The 20,796-nt window shown below is 45.5% G+C and overlaps 1 protein-coding gene across 6 annotated transcripts in view; it reads left to right on the top strand.

Moving 5' to 3' along the window:
• Positions 1-6,950, top strand: part of SLC2A3 (solute carrier family 2 member 3) — an 89,973-nt gene extending 83,023 nt beyond the window's left edge. For all 6 annotated transcript variants that reach the window (XM_086714151.1, XM_086714155.1, XM_086714153.1 and 3 more), the window contains 4 exons: positions 1,450-1,554; positions 1,917-2,018; positions 2,761-2,964; positions 4,400-6,950. In XM_086714151.1, coding sequence (XP_086570277.1) covers positions 1,450-1,554; positions 1,917-2,018; positions 2,761-2,964; positions 4,400-4,618 — 630 coding nt within the window. In that variant the 3' untranslated portion in view covers positions 4,619-6,950. The remainder of the gene's footprint in view (positions 1-1,449; positions 1,555-1,916; positions 2,019-2,760; positions 2,965-4,399) is intronic.
• The last annotated feature ends 13,846 nt before the right edge of the window (positions 6,951-20,796 follow it).

Below are 20,796 nucleotides of genomic sequence, written 5' to 3'. Positions count from 1 at the left end.
AGAGCCCGCAGATATGCTTCCAAAAGCACAGCCTTGTGGCACCTGTCTGGCTTAGTCGGTTGAACATCTTGCTCTTGATTTTAGCTCATGATCTCATGGTTTGTGGGATCGAGCCCCACACTGGTCTCCATGCTGACAGCACAGAGTCTGGTAGGGATTCTTTGTCCCTCCCTCTCTGCCCCTCCCCCACATGCACTCTCAAAATAAATAAACTTTAAGAAAAAAAATTTATTAAGAGCACAGCCTTGGGGCGCCTGGGTGGCTCAGTCGGTTAAGCATCCGGCTTTAGCTCAGGTCATGATCTCGCAGTTCACGAGTTCGAGCCCCGCGTCGGGCTCTGTGCTGACAACTCAGAGCCTGGAGCCTGCTTCGGATTCTGTGTCTCCCTCTCTCTCTCCCCCTCCCCTGCTTGCGCTCTATCTCTATCTCTCAAGAATAAATACACTTAAAAAAAATAAAAAATGTAAAAAGCACAGCCTTAGTCTTATTTTAGAAAATACAAATATACGTGGCTTCTATCTGAGGTGGTAAGAGTTGTTTCTTGAAAGGTAAATCCCAGTATAGATGCTTATATTCATGAAAAAGTCTGACGAATTTTGCTGTAGAGACACACACTCTGGATGAAATCATAAACTCTTGACTCAAACCTGAGGGACTGAGCCTAGATGATCTAGACACTGCCAGGCACTGTTCCCTTATTACCTTGAAGTCTGAGTCCAATATTTTGACATCTCTTTAACCATGGTAGTTGTAGCAGCCATACATAACCGTACACGTTAAATAGCAGCTTATTGAATAGTATAAAGTTAAAATGATAGGAGGTATTACTTCCTGAAACGCTTGGGATGGACCCAGAGCTAGGAATTCTAGCCCGAGTTCTGCTTCTAATTACATGAGCAGGCTTGAGGTTACTCCTCAATTGCTTCACCATCAAATTAGAATATCAGTGTACCTATCACTGTTTTCAGGGCTAGGGTAGTTATCTATTGAAGAAGCTTACTTAAGGGGCTTGCTGCTGGTTGGCTCAGTTGGAAGGTCGTTTGACTCTTGATCTTGGGGTCACGAGTTCGAGGCCCACACTGGGTGTAGATCTTACCAAAAAAAAAAAAAAAAAAAAACTTTAAAACACACAAGGCTTAGTTGAAAAAATTAATAGGACTTAAACCTTTAGATCTAAGTTGGTAAAAAAGATGTTAAGGAAGAGACTTAAATGGAGCAGAAGGAGTAAGCGTACAAGAAAAAATGGAAACAAGCAGCTAGAATTGACAAGAACTAAGAAGACAATAAGAGGTAAGATTCAGAAGATAATTCATTTGCAGAAAAGATACCGTGATTGAACAAGAAAACCCCAGAAAGGACCCCCTTAACCTCCTGGGACGGTCGAGTTTATTTTTTGAGGGTTCTCTGTTTAACTGCGGTTTCAGAGCTGCATCTTTTGTTTCCCACTAGGTGTTCTATTACTCAACAGGCATCTTCAAAGATGCGGGCGTCGAGGAGCCAATCTACGCCACCATTGGTGCGGGTGTGGTTAATACCATCTTCACCGTCGTTTCTGTAAGTTGGGTGCTTTGGTAGTTTGCGGGGCCGGGCCGGTGGGGGGCAGTTCTTACTACACATGTTCAAAGATGGGTTTCACGGCCTTCCACCTCCCTACCATCACCTAAACCTTTTTGGCCTGTTCTTTGGGGAAAGAAAAGCTATGGAGTGATGGGTGTAAGTAGACTTCACTCCCTCCAAGCAAACAGGAAGTGCATGAGAAGGAGGGAGGTGTGCAGGGATGCTTTGAGCTTGGAACTAAAATGGGCGGGGTGACCATAACAAGTATCCTGCCATTGGGAAGGCAGATTCGGGTAACTCATGAGGCGTTTTCACGAAAGGGAAAGCAGAAATTTCATGTTCTGTTATTCTCCTTTTAGCTGTTTCTGGTGGAAAGGGCAGGGAGGAGGACCCTGCATATGATTGGCCTTGGAGGGATGGCTTTTTGTTCCATCCTTATGACCATCTCCTTGTTGCTAAAGGTGAGTGCTCTTGGAGGAAAAGAAGGGGGGCGGGGGAAGGCGGGTAGAAGAGGTTACAGGTGACCCTCTGTGACACAGGTGGGAAGATCCGTAAGGTCACATGCCCAGAGTTTTAAGAAAAGTGGATCATCAGAGATAGGTAGTTAAACTGTTACAATTCTTGTATCCGTATAACATGTGGCTTGTAAAATACCCTATGTAATTTTTTTTTTTTTAATTTAAAAAAAAAAATTTTTTTTTTCAACGTTTATTTATTTTTGGGACAGAGAGAGACAGAGCATGAATGGGGGAGGGGCAGAGAGAGAGGGAGACACAGAATCGGAAACAGGCTCCAGGCTCTGAGCCATCAGCCCAGAGCCCGACGCGGGGCTCGAACTCCCGGACCGCGAGATCGTGACCTGGCCGAAGTCGGACGCTTAACCGACTGCGCCACCCAGGCGCCCCATACCCTATGTAATTTAATTCTTAAAGTAGTCTTGAAGTAATAATGACTCCCATTTTACGGACAGTGAAATGATCTCCATGTGAAATGGTCTCAACGTGAAAATGACCTGTGTGTGAGGTGAGCACAAGGTTAGGATTCAAAAACCCAGGGCTTTTGGCTAGATGGTCCAGTAACCCCACTGGACCCCGGCACAGGGAGCTTTTCGTGCTCAGTAGGTCCTCGTCTCTGGGAGGCTAGATCCTAGCCAGGTTGTGCTGTGTTTTAGTACTCACTTGCCTTTGTTCCTGTCTCATATAGGATAACTATACTTGGATGAGTTTTGTCTGTATTGCTGCTATCTTGGTCTTCGTGGCCTTCTTTGAAATTGGCCCAGGCCCCATTCCCTGGTTTATTGTGGCCGAACTCTTCAGCCAGGGGCCCCGCCCAGCTGCCATGGCAGTGGCTGGTTGTTCGAACTGGACCTCCAACTTCCTGGTGGGGCTACTCTTCCCTTCAGCTGCAGTAAGTAAATCACAGCGAATCTCCCCTAGGGGCGCCTGGGTGGCTCTGTCGTTAAGCATCGGGTCATGATCTCCTGGTTCGCGAGTTCCACTCCGACATCGGGTGAGCTCGAGCCCCACTTTGGGTGAGCCCTGCTTCTCTCGCCCTCTTTCCCTGCCCCTTGTGGGGGTTCGCGGGCTGCCCCTCACTCCCTTGTGCCCTCTCCCTCTCTCTCAGAAAAGAAAGAAAGAAAACGAAATTCACCTAGCCAGTCTCAAAACCAGCTCACCTAAGCCAACAGGTCTAAAATCTGTTTCCTGACACCACAGAGGGTTAGATATCAAGTGTTTTAAAACAGATTTTCTTTCTCATTTTCAATGGCATATAGAAAAAGAAAGAATGATGGCAAAAAAGGACTGAAGCAGGAGGGTAAGACTGGGAACCCACCCCTCCCCGCCCCCCCAGAGAGAGAGAGAGAGAGAGAGAGAGAACACGTGCATGGGTGAGGCGGTGCTGAGAGAGAGAGAATCCCAAGCAGGCTTCGTGCTGTCAGCGCAGAGCCCGATGGTGGGGCTCAAGTCCGCAAACGATGAGATCATGACCTGAGTTGAGATCAAGAATCAGACACTTAACCAACTGAGCCACCCAGGCACCCTAAAACTGGGAACTTTTATTAAAAGACCACTAGTCCGAGGTGATTACAGGCATAGTTCTGCCTAGAAACAATGATAGTTTTAAGCCTCCAGGGATTCCAAACCAACACTTAAATCCATAATTTGAATTTGCATTCACGACTCCGTAACCTTAAAGGCTCACTACACAAAGGGATGTCAATGAATGGATGAGACAGCTCCTATTCTAAAATAACCTGGAGTTGGTTCCTTAAATAAAGGAACTTGCAGTGGACTTCTGGAAAGCAGTTCCTATTTCTGTGAGTCTTTCAGAAACCCAGATTTGATCTGATTTTGTTTTATTTAAATTGTACTTAACAGAGAGTGACAGAGAGAGAGCACACACAGGGGAGGGACAGAGGGAAAGAGCAAGAATCTTGAGCAGACTCTAGCCTAAGTACAGAGCCTGATGCGGGGCTCAGTCCCATGACTCTGGGACCAGGACCTGAACCAAAATCAAAAGTGGGACATTGAACCACCTGAGCCGTGCAGGCGCCCCAGAAACCCGGATTTTAAAAATCATCTTCAACAGTCCTAAACTACTCCGTAGGTATTGAGAAGCAGGGAACTTTAGTGAAGAGGAAAAAGAACGGCTCAAAATTGCAGAGAAATCTAGTAAGTTAGCAAGGGCATCGTAAATCTCTGAGGAAGGCTTGATGTTCTTGTTAAATGTGGAGAGGTTATGTCTTGGAGCCTACTAGAAATGGACGGCACGGAAACGAGTTTGGCCACGACCAGATTTGACCCTGATACTCCTTTTTTTTTTTTTTATATCTTTTCACTAGTTCTATTTAGGAGCCTACGTTTTTATCGTCTTTACCGGCTTCCTTGTTATCTTCCTGATCTTCACCTTCTTCAAAGTCCCTGAGACCCGTGGCAGGACTTTTGAGGAAATCACACGAGCCTTCGAAGGGCAGGCGAGGGAGGCTGTCAGAGGTGAGAAAGGCCCCATCGTGGAGATGAACAGCATCCAGCCCGTGAAGGAGACCGCCACCAGCGTCTAAGCCGTGCCTCCTCCCCGCCTCCCTCCCAACACGGAAAAGCAACCTCTCCCCAGAGGAGGGAGAGACCTCATCAGGTTGTAACCCAGGACTGTTTCCGAATGCTGCTACTTGATTCCTTTCTCTTCCCTCACACACCATGAGCACTCAGAGGAGCCCAATGCTGGACTTAGTTGTATCTTCAATGGCTTTCGAAACATTTCAGTTCTTGGACGTTTCTCTTCCGTGTAGAAGAGACCAAGTGAACCTAGCTTCATCTCCGGAGGGACTGGCCACTTGGCTTATGACAACATTGCCAGCTCTTCCTCCCTTGGCTTCTACTATGGCCCCACAAGGGCCTACAGGGGAGTAAGAGTGAGGTACAGTTTCCCTGACCCCAGACTTACCAGGAAGCAGATCTACAGGAGTGTGGAGGGCAGAGAGGGATTAAATACGAGCACCTTCCTCGCTTCCATACAGCTCTCTGCAGAGCAGATTAACTTGAGTTTTATTTATTTTTACCTTCTGGTTTTATTGCATAAATATTTATTTTTTTAAGTGTGAAGTAATTTTACCAAATAATGGAAACGTAAGGAAATTGAGGTTAGAGGGAGGCGCTTAAAGAGAGGTTTATAGGGTAGAAGATTCGATACTGGTGAGGTCAAGGTGCAATAAGGGAAGATTTGCGGAGAAAAGTAATGTGTTGTCGGAGGGGGTACGATGGGGTGCGTGAACGTTGCGCGTTGCCTCTCAGCGATTTCTGTCCTTCAGGTGGAAACTCTCAAGTTAAATTTCTCAGAGAAGTCATGTGCCTGTATTAAGAAGCTACTGGTTACCTTTGGAACTTTTTTCTTTGTTTTAAGATTTTATGTAGTGTTACTTGAAATCTCGGGTTATTATTGAGATGGGCATTGTAGTTAATGGTGGTTAAGGGGTTCTAATTTTGGTTGGAGTCCGGAGAAGGGAAGGCTGTTTCTAGTAATCCTGTCTCCCCTCGCTGGACCAAACAACTCCCTCCCCTTGTAGTGGACTCACTTTTTTGTATTTTGTTTTTTTAATGAGCTCCTACCACCTGCCTGGTGGGAGAGCCTTCCCAATGAGCATCCCAAAAAATTGGTTCTTGGTAGAGGTTCAGTATTTCTAAATGTTATTCTTCAGGAGATTTTAGTTGTTGATTTTTATTTTGTTTTAAGCCATAGCTTTAAAAGAATTCAGAGGAGAATGTTGGTAACTACCTTGAATTTGTAACCTCAGCTCTGGGGGTGGGTCTTTTCCTGAACGATTATTATCCAGTTGAACTATATGTTGTCGCTTTAAGGTCGTTGCATGTGTGTTCATCTGTTGCCATATTTCCATAGTGTTACGTCAAGTGCCCTTCGGGGCCGTACATTTGAGACAGTTATGAGTAAATGTGCAGTGTAACCCACACTTGAGAGAGTATGAATGTATGTGCACTGACACTTTGCTCTGGGTAAGGTAGTTTATTGGTAACTTGTTTCCTCGGTGTTCTACAGCCCCCCCTTTCGAACAGAATGTGTTAAAACTCATCTCTCTATATACAGAGAACACTGCCTCTTCTGGGTAGAATTTGCATCTATGGTTTTCTTCCAGACTTTATACAGTTCAGTCTCATCTGGCTACCTTTCCCTGTTGGAGAGATTGGGGAGAATTCCCTAAGGAGACTACTGGTGGTAGATTCCATCTCACCCTAGACCCAGACAGTGGGAGTAGGAAAGAAGTGTGAGATCAGGACATGTGGCCTCTGGAGGTCGTTGGAGGGGAGTCATGGGGTAGTGGGAGGCCTTTCTTTTAAGAGGACAAAGAAACAAACTGAAGACTTCTAACTCTGGAGCATTTCGGAGAATTAGATGAGATGGAGGGGTTTCTGTTCGCCCCAGCTCACGGACACCTCCACAAATCCTCTAGTTTCCCAGTATTTGAATAAATGGAGATTGGACCCCATGACATTTACTCTGTCTTCCCTCTTTCATATGTTGCTTGATCACCCTCTCTCTCCTTGGTGCTTACACAGTTCAGGCCCTTTAGCCAAACCCTTGCCTATGACAGTATTTTACTTCCCAGTTCTCACTGTTTCCTCTGGTCGTTGAGCCGCTGGAAAAAAACAAAACAAAACAAAACTCACAGAGCTTTTGGAATGGGGCTTTGAACAGGTGACTTCCTCTAACCGCCCTTCTACTTCTGGCTCCTCAAAAACAGTGGGTTGGCAGTTAGCAGGTGGAAGTCTTCCCATTTCGCAGCGACCGGATTGTGAATATTTCCAAATGGATTTTCTATTATTAATGTTACTGTGGTTCTTTGTTTTGAAATAAAAATCCTGAATGTACATATGACATCACAGGCTTGTCTTTTTTCATTTGTGCTTTGTTGTGTTTTTGTCCTTCCTGGAACACAAAATCGGCTTTAAGTCCTGGTTTGGCCACACAGTGCCTGTCGCTGCCTTGAGTGAGTTTCTTTATGAGAGTCTAGTACACATAAAAGTAGCGATACATGTTTATCACACAGATGAAATGAAAAGCCTTAGAGCGTTGCTTTGCACACTCCATAAATCGCCGTTGCTTCCTTTCCTGAATGAGAATTCTGCTTTTCTCTCTTGTGCTTTCTTACTTCCTTTCCCCTCTAGTCTTTGCTCTCTGAAATTCATCCTACACTGATTAAGACGTCCATACTGTATTTATATCGCCATCCTACTCAAAATCCTTCAGTAGCTTCCAGCCAACTACAGAAAAAAAAACAAAACAAAACTTAAGCCCCCTACGGATCACTCCCCCACCCACCCAGGGCAAGGTCCCTGCTACCTTTTCAGTTTGATTTACCATATTGTAGCTCCTGTTTATACAGGAAAACACCCACACCCACTTCATCACTCATTAACACTTTTTTTTTTTTAATGTTTATTATTTTTGAGAGAGAGAGACACAGAATCTGAAGCAGGCTCCAGGCTCTGAGCTGTCAGCACAGAGCCCGACCTGGGGCTCACACGCATGGACTGCCAGATCATGACCTGAGCGGCCAGGCACCCCTCTCATTAACCCTTTCATGCCTTCATTTATTACTTTGACACTCCCCTACATTTCCAATCACTTCCTAAAGACACGTGAACGGCTACTTTTTATTTCTATCTAGTCCAGGCGTGAGCTCCATAAAGCCTTCCTTACTGCAACATAATCCCTCCACTGGTACTCTGTGTGAGAGGTAATGAGGATGAAACCCTGACCTGAAAGAGCCCTGGGAGAGCACCATATTCTCCACGGTTGTGGGGATCGTGGGGATCGCAGCTCCCTTTTTCTGTTTTTGCTTCCTTGTAATTCATTCTCCGGCAACCAGACTGATCTTAAAGACTTCCAATTACATCTTGTCACAAACTAGCTTGCAGGCTCCTTTCCTGTGGCCTGTTAATTCAGGGACCACACATCCCAGTTTACTGCGATCGCCCTGGTGTAACTTCCAGCATACTGCTTTCATTCATTTTCAAAACTGCCCTGAAAATGTGTTCGGGGAAAAGGTCTGCTTCTTCAACTTCATCTCTTGACACTCTGCTCACAGACTAGCCACACTGGGCCTTCTAGTTTTCAAAGACATCAAGTTCATTATCAGTAGGTTCTTTACACTTGGCCCCTTGTACTTAGAATATTTGGCCTCGACATTTTTTTTTTTTAATTTTTTTTTTAACTTTTATTTATTTTTGAGACAGAGAGAGACAGAGCACGAACAGGGGAGGGGCAGAGAGAGAGGGAGACACAGAATCGGAAGCAGGCTCCAGGCTCTGAGCCATCAGCCCAGAGCCCGACGCGGGGCTCGAACTGACGGACCGCGAGATCGTGACCTGAGCTGAAGTCGGACGCTGAACCGACTGAGCCACCCAGGCGCCCCTCGGCCTCGACATTTTGTGAGGCTCAGTCTACCTTGTGAGTTAGGTCTTAGTAAACAACCTCTAGAATATAAGCCCCATAAAAGCAAGGACTTGGTCTCACTCATACGTCACACACTGTTGAACATCTAACATGTTTAAGCGTTATTAGTCTGGTTCCAATCAGAAAACAGAAACCACACAGTGACTGGTTGATTGATTGCTGGGGGGGGGGGGGGGGAGGACAAATAATTATTAAATTTTTCTAAACAAATACACCGAAGAAACCGCACAAGTATTTAAGCAGGGAAAATGTAATATAAAGAATATCAAGGGAGGCCTGGCTGTTTCAGTCAGTACAGCATGCGACTCTTGATCATGAGGCTGGGGGGAAAAAAGATACCGAGGTATAATAAGAGTAAGTAAAAGATAATAGAGGGGCGCCTGGTGGCGCAGTCGGTTAAGCGTCCGACTTCAGCCAGGTCACGATCTCGCGGTCCGTGAGTTCGAGCCCCGCGTCGGGCTCTGGGCTGATGGCTCGGAGCCTGGAGCCTGTTTCCGAATCTGTGTCTCCCTCTCTCTCTGCCCCTCCCCTGTTCATGCTCTGTCTCTCTCTGTCCCAAAAATAAATAAAAAACGTTAAAAAAAAAAAAAAAAAAAAAAAAAAAAAAAAAGATAATAGATAGGACAAGTCAATATGGTATCCTAGAGCTGAAGGAGAGTATCCAAAGAGAGACTTGGAAGAGAGGGCATCTCCCCAAAGCTGAGGTTCAGATCTTACTGGAAAAGGCACGGTTGCAGTCTACTGGATGGCAGAGAAATGTGCTGGGTTGCGGGACAATCGAGAGTACCCAGGGAGTCGGGACATCAACATCGTTGGGGGGGTGGGGTGGGGGCGGGCGGCACTTTGGGCCTCGTGGAAAGTGATTGCCAGACAGAGGCGGAGGCGGTGAGGTGACTGAAGAAGCTTGCATTCCGGGTGTGTGGCTGGGGCAGGGTGCCCCCAAATGTCCTGTCACCTGTGGTGCGGCCACGGGAATCCGCAGCACCATCTACTGAGAAAACTTCACTGTGCTTAACGCTCTCAAGAAGAAATGATTTCAAGGAATTCTATCCCTTACCAACAGGTACTGAAGGATGAATTTGGAGCTGTGAGGCAATAAATCGGTAAGCGGCACAGCTGTTAGATGGCTGGCCGGCCGAAGCGATCGTTGGCTGAATCTGCCATTTCCACACCTCCCAAAGCCTACCTGTGCTTCGATGAAATTCAAGTTGAATGAATGAATGAATGAATGAATGAATGAATTTATGTATGTATGTATGTATGTATGTATAATCGAAAGCGTTTGTTGCAGATATTTGGCTGAAGATCCCCCTGTGCGACTGCCGCTGAGGTTGGGCTGGCGGTCCCTACCCAGGGTTTTGGCAAGTGAAAAAGAGGAAAGGTAGAAGGTGGCCCTTGAGCTTGGAGTGGGTGCTGCCGGATGAGGCGGGCGGGGGGGGGGGGGGGGGTGGCCAGGCTGCTGGTGAGGCCCCAGCCCTCTAGCTCTGGCTCTGCGTTCCCGGTCTTCCCCACGCCGGCCCATCACCACAGAGAACCTCCCGGGTGTCGATTCCCAAAGAGTGACGCCAACGAATCACCCAGTGTTACATCTGTGTCCTTGATCCGGGCCCTGGTTGCCGGCGCGGCTGCAACCCGCCGTCCGCCAAGGCACCCAGCCACCTTCCTCCTTCCGGTCGCCGCCCTGCTCTCTCCGCGACCCCTGCTGCAGGGCGCACCGAGCGCGGGGGTTCCCAGGCCGCGGAGCCCCGCCAGCCCTGCGGCCTCGACAAGCCACTTCCTCCGCCCTCCGCGGTGTCGCTGGAAGCTCGTCTGGAGCCTGGGAAACCGCAGACCCTGCGAGAGGCGGGGCTTCGGCCGCGCCCCCACTGCGCAGGCGTGGGCGGCCGCAAACCTGTCTTCCTGAGTCCGTTTTGTTCGAGAGCGTTAGAATGATTACTGACTGGCTCTGGTCCAGGTCATAACCCAGCAAACCTTGCAATGCAGGTGTTTCCCACCTGTCTCCTTATAAAGCGACTTTACCCTTCCTGGATTGCCCTAGGCTTAGTGACTTGATTGATGGGACTGAATCACGTGAGTTAGGATAGATTCCAGAAATTAATTCCAGGGGCACCAAGGTGGCTCAGTGGGTTGAGCTTCCGACTGGATTTGGGCATCAGGTCATAATCTCACAGTTCCGTGGGTTCAAGCCTCGCATCGGGCTCTGTGCTGGCAGCGTGGAGCCTTGTTTGGAATGCTCCATCCCTCTCTGTCCCTCCCCCTCGTGCGCTGTCTCTGCCTCTCTTATTTCTATTTTTTTTAATATTGATTTATTTTTGAGAGAGAGAGAGACAGAGTGTGAGTGGGGGAGGGGAAGAGAGAGAGGGAGACACAGAATCTGAAGCAGGCTCCAGGCTCTGCTGTCAGCACAGAGCCCCACCTGGGGCTCGAACCCACGAACCATGCGTGATCTCATGACCTGAGATGAAGTTGGACGCTTAACCGACTGAGCCACCCAGGCGTCCCTGAAGCACAAAAGTTTTTAATTTTCTTGGTGGTTTTGTAAAATAGTATAACCATTACGGAAAATAGTATGGAGGTTCCTCAAAAATTTTTAAATAGAACACCATAAGGGGCGCCGGTGTGGCTCAGTCCCTTAAGGATCCGACTTCAGTTCAGTTCATGATCTCACAGTTCGTGAGTTCGAGCCCCACACTGCACTCTGTGCTAACAGCTCAGGGCCTGGAGTCTGCTTCAGACTCTTTGTCTCCCTCTCTCTCTCTCTGCCCCTTTCCCACTCATGCTGTCTCTTTCAAAAACGAATAAACGTTAACAAAAAATTTTTTTTTAATAGGACACTATATGATCCAGCAATCCCAGTTATGGATATATATCCAAAAGAATTGAAAACAGGTTCTTGAAGAGATTTTTCATACCCAGGTTTATAGCAGCACTATTCACAAGTCAATAAGTGAAAGTAACCCCAAAATCCATCAATGGATCAATAGATAAACAGAATGCTGTATATTTATCTGAGGGAATATTATTTAACCCTAAAAAGGAAGGAAATCCTGTCATATGCTACCACATGGATGAACTGTGAGGACATTAGGCTAAGTGAAATAAGCCAGTCAAAAAAGACAAATACTGCGTGATCCTACTTGTATGAGGTCTCTAAAGTAGTCCAAATAAATAAATAGGTAAGTAAGTGAGTAAGTGAATAAATTCGTGTAGTTCAAGTCACAGGAACAGAAAGTGGAACACTGGTTGTCAGGGACCAGGGAAAGAGGAAAAGGGGAACTTTTTGTTTAATGGGTACAGAGTTTCATATTTGCAAGATGAAAAGTTCTAGATCTCTGTTTCACGGGAGCATGACTGTACTTAACACTACTTTATCTGTACATTTTTTTTAAATATTTATTCATTTTGAGAGAGCGAGAGAGAGGGAGAGAGAACTCTCATGAATGGGGGAAGGGCAGAGAGAAAGAATCCCAAGCAGCCTCCCGCTCTGTGCTGTCAGCACAGAGCCCTACTAGGGGTCCGTCTTAGGAGCTGTGAGATCATGACCTGAGTCAAATTGATGTATACATTTTTTTTTTTAATTTTAAATGTGTATTCATTTTTGAGAGAGAGACAGCGTGCAAGCAGGGGAGGGACAGAAAGAGGGAGACACAGAATCGGAAGCAGGCTCCAGGCTCGGAGCTATCAGCACAGAGCCCGATGCGGGATCTGAACTCACAGACCGCGAGATCATGACCTGAGCTGAAGTCGGACGCCCAACCGACTGAGCCACCCAGGCGCCCCAAATTGATCTATACATTTACAAATGCTTAATGTCTTAGTCTCTTCAGGCTGCTTTAACAAAATACCACAGACTAGGTAGCTCATAAACAACAGAAATTTATTTCTCATAGTTCTGGTCTGGAGCCTGATGCCCAAGATCAGTGTGCCAGTTTGCTTTGGTGAGGGCCACCTTCTGGGTTGCACACTTCAGGTTGTATCCTTAGGTGGTGGAAGGGAAAGGGGGGCCCTCTTGGACCCCTTTTATAACAGCATTAATCTCATTCATGAGCGCTCTACCCTCAAGACCTTATCACCTCCCAAAGACCCCACCAACTAATACCATCACATTGAGTATTAGGACTTCAACAAATAAACTGGGGGTGGAAGGGACACGAACACTCACAGTATAGCAGTTAAGATGGTTTTAAAATTTTTCTAACTGGATCAACTTTAAGTCATTTGTTGTTATTGTTCGTGCCATGGCGAAACTTCATAACCGTAAACATCAGCTGTGCAAACATGGGAACTGGTTTTACTGCTAAGTAAGAGTGTAAAATCGTACCACCACTTGAGAAAGCGGTGGCTTTCTGGGAAAAATTGAAAATGCATCGCCCCAGTTCTTCACCCACCCCATCCCACCCCCCCAATTCCATGCTCTCTACTAAGTGGTTTTGTAGTTTTGTTATGGTCTGAATGTTTGGGTCCCCCGCCAACCCCAAATTCACATGGTGAACTCCTTCCTAACCCTCAAGGCGATGGTATTAGATGGTGTGGCCTTTGGGAAATGATTAGATCATGAGGGTGGGGCTCTCATAAATGGGATTAAAGCCCTTACAGAAGCTCTCCACCCACCCCCGAAGCTTCCTCTCTCTTTCCCTCATGTGAGATTACAGCAAAAAGATGGCAGTCAATGAACCAGGAAGCAGGCTCTTATCAGACACCGAACCTGCTGGTGGCTTGATCTTGGGCTTCTTAGCCTCCAGAACCATGAGAAATAAACTTTTGTTGTTTATAAGCCACCTAGTATGGTATTTTTGTTACAGCCACCCTAACAGACTAAGACAAGTTCCCTGTACTATAAGAGAGGAGTGTGCTTCCATTTGCCTTGTTTGTTTGTTTATTTATTTGTATTTTCGACACCCAACATGGGACTTGAACTCAGGACCTTGAGATCAAGAGTTGCATGCACCTCCAAATGAGCCAGTTAGGGGCCCCTTTTTTTTATTTTGTTATGCTTTCCTTTAACTTTAGGCTCAGTCATATGACTTGATTTGACCAATAAAATAAGGCAGAAGAAATAGCTATGTCAGTTCTGCCTTAAGAGATCATGCCTTACTATCATTTGCCCTCTTTCATATCTGCCATTGCCAAGGGCAGAGCTTCCCTGGGTAACTGCTGCAAACTTAGACTGGCCTCCAAAATAAGCAGGTAGAGATATCTTAGTCCAAGCCTCAGGGAGAAGCCTCACTCAACTCGATCTGTGGCTTGAAGCTTAGCCAAACCCAGCCTGGATCTGCTGACCACTCCTAGCCTATTTGCAGATTCGTGAGGGATAAGAAAAATTTGTTATTTGAAGCTACTGTATTCGGGGGCTGTATGAGCAAAAGGTAACTGATAAAATACAACTACCTGATGCCCCAATAATTCCATCCTTAGTCATATACCTAAAAGAAATTTTGCACTATATTTAGGCAAGGATAGATGCAGAGGGACAGTTAGAAGCCACTGTAATTATCCTGGTAAGAGGTGACTATGGCTTGGGACCAGTGGAGCTGGAGGAATTGGCAAACAGGTATGTGGCTTTAATGAGAGTCTAGAAGTCTGGAAACCTAAAAGGAAAAGAATAAAAGAAGACATGTCACGGGGCGCCTGGGTGGCTCAGTCGGTTAAGCGTCCGACTTCAGCTCAGGTCACGACCTCGCGGTCCGTGAGTTCGAGCCCCGCGTCGGGCTCTGGGCTGATGGCTCAGAGCCTGGAGCCTGCTTCCGATTCTGTGTCTCCCTCTCTCTCTGCCCCTCCCCCGTTCATGCTCTGTCTCTCTCTGTGTCAAAAATAAATAAACTTAAAACAAATTAAAAAAAAAAAGAAGAAGAAGAAGACATGCCAGGCAAACTTTAATTAAAAGAGTTAATTTAGGGCACCAGGGTGGCTCAGTCGGTTAAGCAGCTGACTTCAGCTCAGGTCATGATCTCAAGGTTCCTGAGTTCAAGCCCCGCATCAGGTGAGCTCAAGCCCTGCTTCTCTCTCTCTCTCTCTCTCTCTCTCTCTCTCTCTGTCTGCCCCATTGTGGGATTCTCTCTTTCTTTCCACACCCTCGCTCACTTGTGCCCTCTATCTCTCAATAAAAAACAACAACAACAACAACAACAAAGAAAACAAAAACTGTCAACCCAGACATTAACAAAATAATAATAATAAGAGGGAGTTATTTAGGGGACCTTGCTGGCTCAGTCAGTAGAGCATGTGACTCTTGATCTAGGGGTTGTTTAGTTTGAGCTCCACATTGGGTGTAGTGATTACTTTAAAATAAAATGTTTAGGAGCGCCTGGGTTAACTGGCTCAGTCAGTTAAGTGTCCAACTTTAGCTCAGGTCATGATCTCACAGCTCAGGTTCATAGGTTTGAGCCCTGCATTGGGCTCTGTGCTGATGGCTCAGAGCCTGGAGCCTGCTTGAGAATCTGTGTCTCCCTCTCTCTCTGCACCTCCCCTCACACTCTCTCAAAAATAGGTAAACATTTAAAAAAAAATTTTTTGGGGGCACCTGGGTGGCGCAGTCGGTTAAGCGTCCGACTTCAGCCAGGTCACGATCTCACGGTCCGTGAGTTCGAGCCCCGCGTCAGGCTCTGGGCTGATGGCTCAGAGCCTGGAGCCTGTTTCCGATTCTGTGTCTCCCTCTCTCTCTGCCCCTCCCCCGCTTGCGCTCTCTTTCTGCCTCTCAAAAAATAAAATAAAACGTTAAAAAAAAAATTCTTTAGGAAAAATAAACAGTGGAAATTAGTGAAATAGAAAGCAGACAGGCTAGAGAAAAACATTAACATTTAAAAATTAGTTCTTTGAAGATTAATGTAATTGATAAATCAGTAACAAAGGGAGACTAAGAAACAAAGGGAGAAAATACAATTTACCATCAGAAAATTTTTGTTCAATATTTATTTATTTATTTATTTATTTATTTAATCTGTACACCCAACATGTGCTCGAACTCACGACCTGGGTATCAAAAGTTGCATCTTTGGGGCTCCTGGTGGCTCAGTCAGTTAAGCGTCCGGCTTCAGCTCAGGTCATGATGTCACGGTCCGTGAGTTCGAGCCCCACATCAGGCTGTGTGCTGACAGCTCATAGCCTGGAGCCTGCTTTGGATTCTGTCTGTCTCTCTCTCTCTCTCTCTCTCTGCCCCTCCCCTGTTCATGCTCTGTCTCTCTCTGTCTCAAAAATAAACATTAAAAAAAAATTTTTTTTTTAAAGTTGCATCTTCTACTGACTGAGTCAGTCAGACACCCCTTATTTGCTTTTAATGGCTGTAAAAATACTCCAGTATATGGATTTATCAGGACATATTTAAGCGAAGTCCTATTGATGGACATTTAGACTTTCTTTTTTTTTTTTTTTTGGCTACTCCCAACACTGATGCGATGAGTTTCTTTATGTAGTTGGCTGAATAATGACTTAGCATACATTCGCAGGAGTGATAGAAAGCTATTCACATTTTGTATTTCTATGCCCATAACTGACATTATTTATTGCCTATAGTCCATGAGCTAAAAAAAAAAAATTCTGTTAGATGAATGTCTCATTCAATCTTCACAGGAACCTTTTGAAATAGCTTTAAGCATGACTTACAAGAAAACTGAAACACAAAAGATTGCAGAGTAACTTGCTCAAGGTCACAAATGGTAGGGCCGGGATTTTAATTGGAGTGTAGTTTAATTGGAGAGAACCTGGTTTGGGTCTTTTTATCTGACTGCATTTCAGAAGGGCCATACCAAATATCAAATCACTCTCCCTTCAATCTGTAATGTTTTTTTTAAACTTCTTAATTTTTTTTTTAATTTTTTTTTTTAATGTTTTATTTATTTTTGACAGAGAGAGAGAGACAGAGCATGAGCGGGGGAGGGTCAGAGAGAGAGGGAGACACAGAATCCGAAGCAGGCTCCAGCCTCTGAGCCATCAGCACAGAGCCCGACGTGGGGCTCGAACTCACAGACTGAGAGATCATGACCTGAGCCGAAGTCGGACGCTCAACCGACTGAGCCACCCAGGCGCCCCTAAACTTCTTAATTTTTATATTAAGTAGTCTACAACCGACAGGGAGAGGGAGAGAGAGTATCCCAAGCAGGCTCTGCATTGTCAGCGCGGAGCCTGATTCAGGGCTCGAACTCATGAACCGTGAGATCATGACCTGAGCCGAAACCAAGAGTTGGACGCTTACTAACTGAACTGCCCAGGTGCACCACAATATCTTCTTTAAATGAATATTCAAGGGGGGCGCCTGGGTGGCGCAGTCAGTTAAGCGTCCGACTTCAGCCAGGTCACGATCTCGCGGTCCGTGAGTTCGAGCCCCGCGTCGGGCTCTGGGCTGATGGCTCAGAGCCTGGAGCCTGCTTCTGATTCTGTGTCTCCCTCTCTCTGCCCCTCCCCCGTTCATGCTCTGTCTCTCTCTGTCCCAAAAATAAATAAACATTGAAAAAAAAAATTTTTTTTTAAATGAATATTCAAGGGAGTATTAAAAAAACTCTTACACAGTTGGTGCTCAATATTAGTAGCTAATATGGAAACCTGTCGGGTGGTTTGGAATATAAAATAATAAGGTAGACTTGACTAGTAACTATTTGGATATGGTAGATGAAGGAAAGTAAATATCCTAGGATAATGCCAGGATCTGGCTATGATAATACGATGGATTATCTTGCCATGAACCTGCACAGAAAATCCTGAAAGAGGAGTGTGGGAAGAAGGTAATGGGTTTGATTTTGGATGTGCTAGATTTGCAATGCCAGTGAAATGTCCATAAGAAGTACGGTTACCATTCACTGAGTGCCTACCTGGGGGGTTTTGCCTACGTTAGCGCCAATCCTCACCACAAAGTAAGAAAAGTATTACTCACGCTTATTCTTTTTTTTTTTTTTAATTTTTTTTTTAATGTTTATTTATTTTTGAGACAGAGAGAGAGACAGAGCATGAGCAGGGGAGGGGCAGAGAGAGAGGGAGACACAGAATCCGAAGCAGGCTCCGGGCTCTGGGCTGTCAGTACAGAGCCTGACGCGGGGCTCGAACCCACGAACTGTGAGATCATGACCTGGGCCGAAGTCGGACGCTTAACCGACTGAGCCACCCAGGCGCCCCTTACTCACGCTTATTCTACAGATGAGGAAACTGAGTGGCAGAATCAGGTTAGTGTAAATGGAGATACCAAGTAGGCAGACATGTCTGAGATCTGGGCACTGCAGACTCTTAAACTGAAGATCCAGACTTGAGAACAATTAGCCTAGAGGTGTAGGGGTGCCAGTGACAAAGAAGGGTAAAGCATGAAGACTGGTAATAGGACAGGTCTGAGGGCGGACTCCCGTGGAATACTTCCATTAGCAGAGGAGAAGCCCTACAAGGTCTACAAGGTAACGGTGGGAAAGGCATTTACGAGAATAAGGGTTATTAGCAGAGATAAATTTTATTTTTATTGCCTTATCTGTATGGCAAGGCAAACATCTAATTAACAGACATCTGTTCTTACTGCCCTATGAGTTGCATTCCTTCCCTTCAAAGTCCCCTATCCCAGTCTCCCTAGCTCAGTTAGACATATATACCTCATTTTGCCTGCCTTTGGAATTTCCATGCCTGTGTGGATTTCCCGTATGTATGCTATTAAATTTGGTTTTCTCTTGTTAATCTGTCTCATGTCAATTTGACTCTTTTCAAAAGGACTCTGGAAGGGGACAGAATTCTTGCTCCCGGACACCAGCATTCTGAAATGGAAACAAATGTGTATAGGAGTATAGCTGAGGTTATGGGTTTTAGACTCAGCTCTACTTAGATGTGTGTCCATAGGGAAGTTATGATTCATGTTCCAACCCTCATCATCTGTAATGGGACAATAATACCTCATCTTGTTTTATGAAAATTAAATAAGAGATGCATTTAAAGTAGTTATCACAATACTGGGCACATAGTTGCTATAAATGTTAGAGTCAGGTAAGGTAATATCCAAGGTCAAAGCATTTAACCGTCTGTCTTATCTCCAAGAAGACAGGCATAACCTCCAACACCTAGCAAAATACCTGATACCTAGGAAGTATTAACCAATATTCCTTGACTGAGCTAATGAAGGGTGAATTTTGTGATGTCTTTTACATTTTAGTTTGACTTATGACAATGGGTCATTGAGAACAGAAAATGAATTGCAGTGAATTGAAGAGGTATGGGGGGGGGCAGTTTCTCAGTGGAGACAGGGGTTGTAGTCAACTCAGACGGAAGAGAAGGCCCTACACCATTGGCTGGGTTCTGTAAACTTCTAGAACTTCTGTTTCTTTTACATATAAATGGTAGTTAAATTCAGAGTGTGGCTTAAGGATCACGTGAAATCAAATTTATAAATCTATTCCCATGTAAAAGAAATGCTGCCTACATGTACTCATACATAGTTATTTTCCTCCAAGTTGAAACTGGCTTTATTTTCCACTATTCTTTTGGAAAATGCAAGGGGCATGAGGAAAGACAAAGTAAAAAGCCGTTGGTGGAGTTAAGAATAATAATCATGTTTCTCTCATCCTGATGGGGATTGTAGTGCAGAGTCTCAACAGATAAAAAGAACCCTTTTTTATATGAATAAGAATTGATCAGAGAACCAGTGGAAATTAACATAATTGTGCCGAATGGGTCAAAGGGCAGCACCAGAGGAACCTTTAAAGCCTACACAGTTTGGGGAATGTTAAGTATGATCCTAGGATTTAAGTGGCTGAGGAAGGATTTAGACTTAAGAAATGAGGCCTGGAAAAAAAAGAAATGAGATCTGGGATCGAGGGGAGGCTAAGAATCAGGGGCGATCTATGGTTGCAAAAACGACAGGAACTGCGTGGCTTATACAGTTTAATGTGCACTTACTATATTGTCTGAGAATGTTCGCTTCCACTATGGAACACAACTGAAATTTTTGTAACACATACGGCACATTAATTACAGAGAAATTAGCAGCCAGTAGGACATATTAGATTTAGGTGGGCAGAGTATATGTGCACAGAGCCCCGAAAGGAATGGAAGGAGCCAGAGAAGCCTTATTATTTAGCACCTCTTATTTAGCAAGCGGGGCAGGGGCAGAGAGAGAGGGAGAATCTCAAGCAGGCTCTGCACTGTCAGCATAGAACCCCAAATGGGGCTCCAACTCCTGAAACCGAGATATCCTGACGCGAGTCAAAATAGAGTCAGACGCTCAACCAACTGAGCCACTCAGGCAGCCCGACAGCATCTGTTAAGTCTTCACTTAAATTGGCCATCCATCCTTGACCCCATTCCAGCCCCACATGTATAATGCTCAGGTAGTGAAAATAAATTCCACAGCGGTTCATCAAGCTAAGGAGAGCTGCTCTTGCGGCCAGGAATACTTGCCAGGGTGTCTGCAAATAGAGCATGCCTGTGTGACTGTGTCCAGGGACATTCCTTCTGCAGGACCCCGGCCCTTCGATCTCAGGTTCTGCTCCTCAGTCTTTGCAGTCACATCAGGCACCAGAGACATATTTGAACATCGCTACCCTTTCTATCCTCCTTGCGCCCTGTCCCTACGTATGTGAGCGTGACCCATCTCATTCCCCGTACTTTGTGGCGTGAGAGTGTGATTAGATCGATTTCATAGGATTCTAGCACCTTTATATCTTGAATATATATATTTAAATATATGTGTATGTTTAATGGATGTATTTAAATGTATATGTATATTTAATGTTCATTTATTTTGAGAGACAGGGAGAGCCGAAGTATGGGAGGGGCATAGAGAGAGAGAGAAAGACAATCCGCACTGTGAGCCCGGAGCCCCAGGCGGGGCTCGAACTCGCGAACCATGAGATCATGACCTGCGCTGAAATCAAGACTCCAACGTTCAGCCGGCTGAGCCGCCCACGGGCCTCTGATTCTAGCGTCTTAACCTGATCTTTCCTGATAGCTTGCTTGGTAGTATACCTGGAGGTAATGCTACCATTGGCGAAGTAATTTCTTAGCTTAACCTTTTCAAGTTCTCAAGAAACGCTTTCTTCTAGGACCACAGTTTTACATCAACCACCCACAACCCGGGAATCCTTCAAGGAAAAACTTGCCAGCAGCTGCTGCTTCTTTTAAATCAGGTCTCGCTTCAACCTCACGCAGAGGAACCTATTCAAATGCCTACATTTCAGCATCCTCACTCGAACTAACTTCCTGTGCCAGAAGCTTTTGTCTGCCCCAATTGGCTTCTTTATTTAACAAATTCTCTTTATCTCCCGCTTGAGGCAAAGCTCACGCGGCCCCCAGGAGGCATGCAATATTTACTAA

This window comes from Puma concolor, chromosome B4, assembly GCF_028749965.1.
Source record: "Puma concolor isolate L17-30 chromosome B4, mPumCon1.1.hap2, whole genome shotgun sequence".
Taxonomy (NCBI): Eukaryota; Metazoa; Chordata; class Mammalia; order Carnivora; family Felidae; genus Puma; species Puma concolor.
The sequence above is the reverse complement of the archived record's forward strand: the minus strand, read 5'-3'. Positions and strand labels throughout refer to the sequence as shown.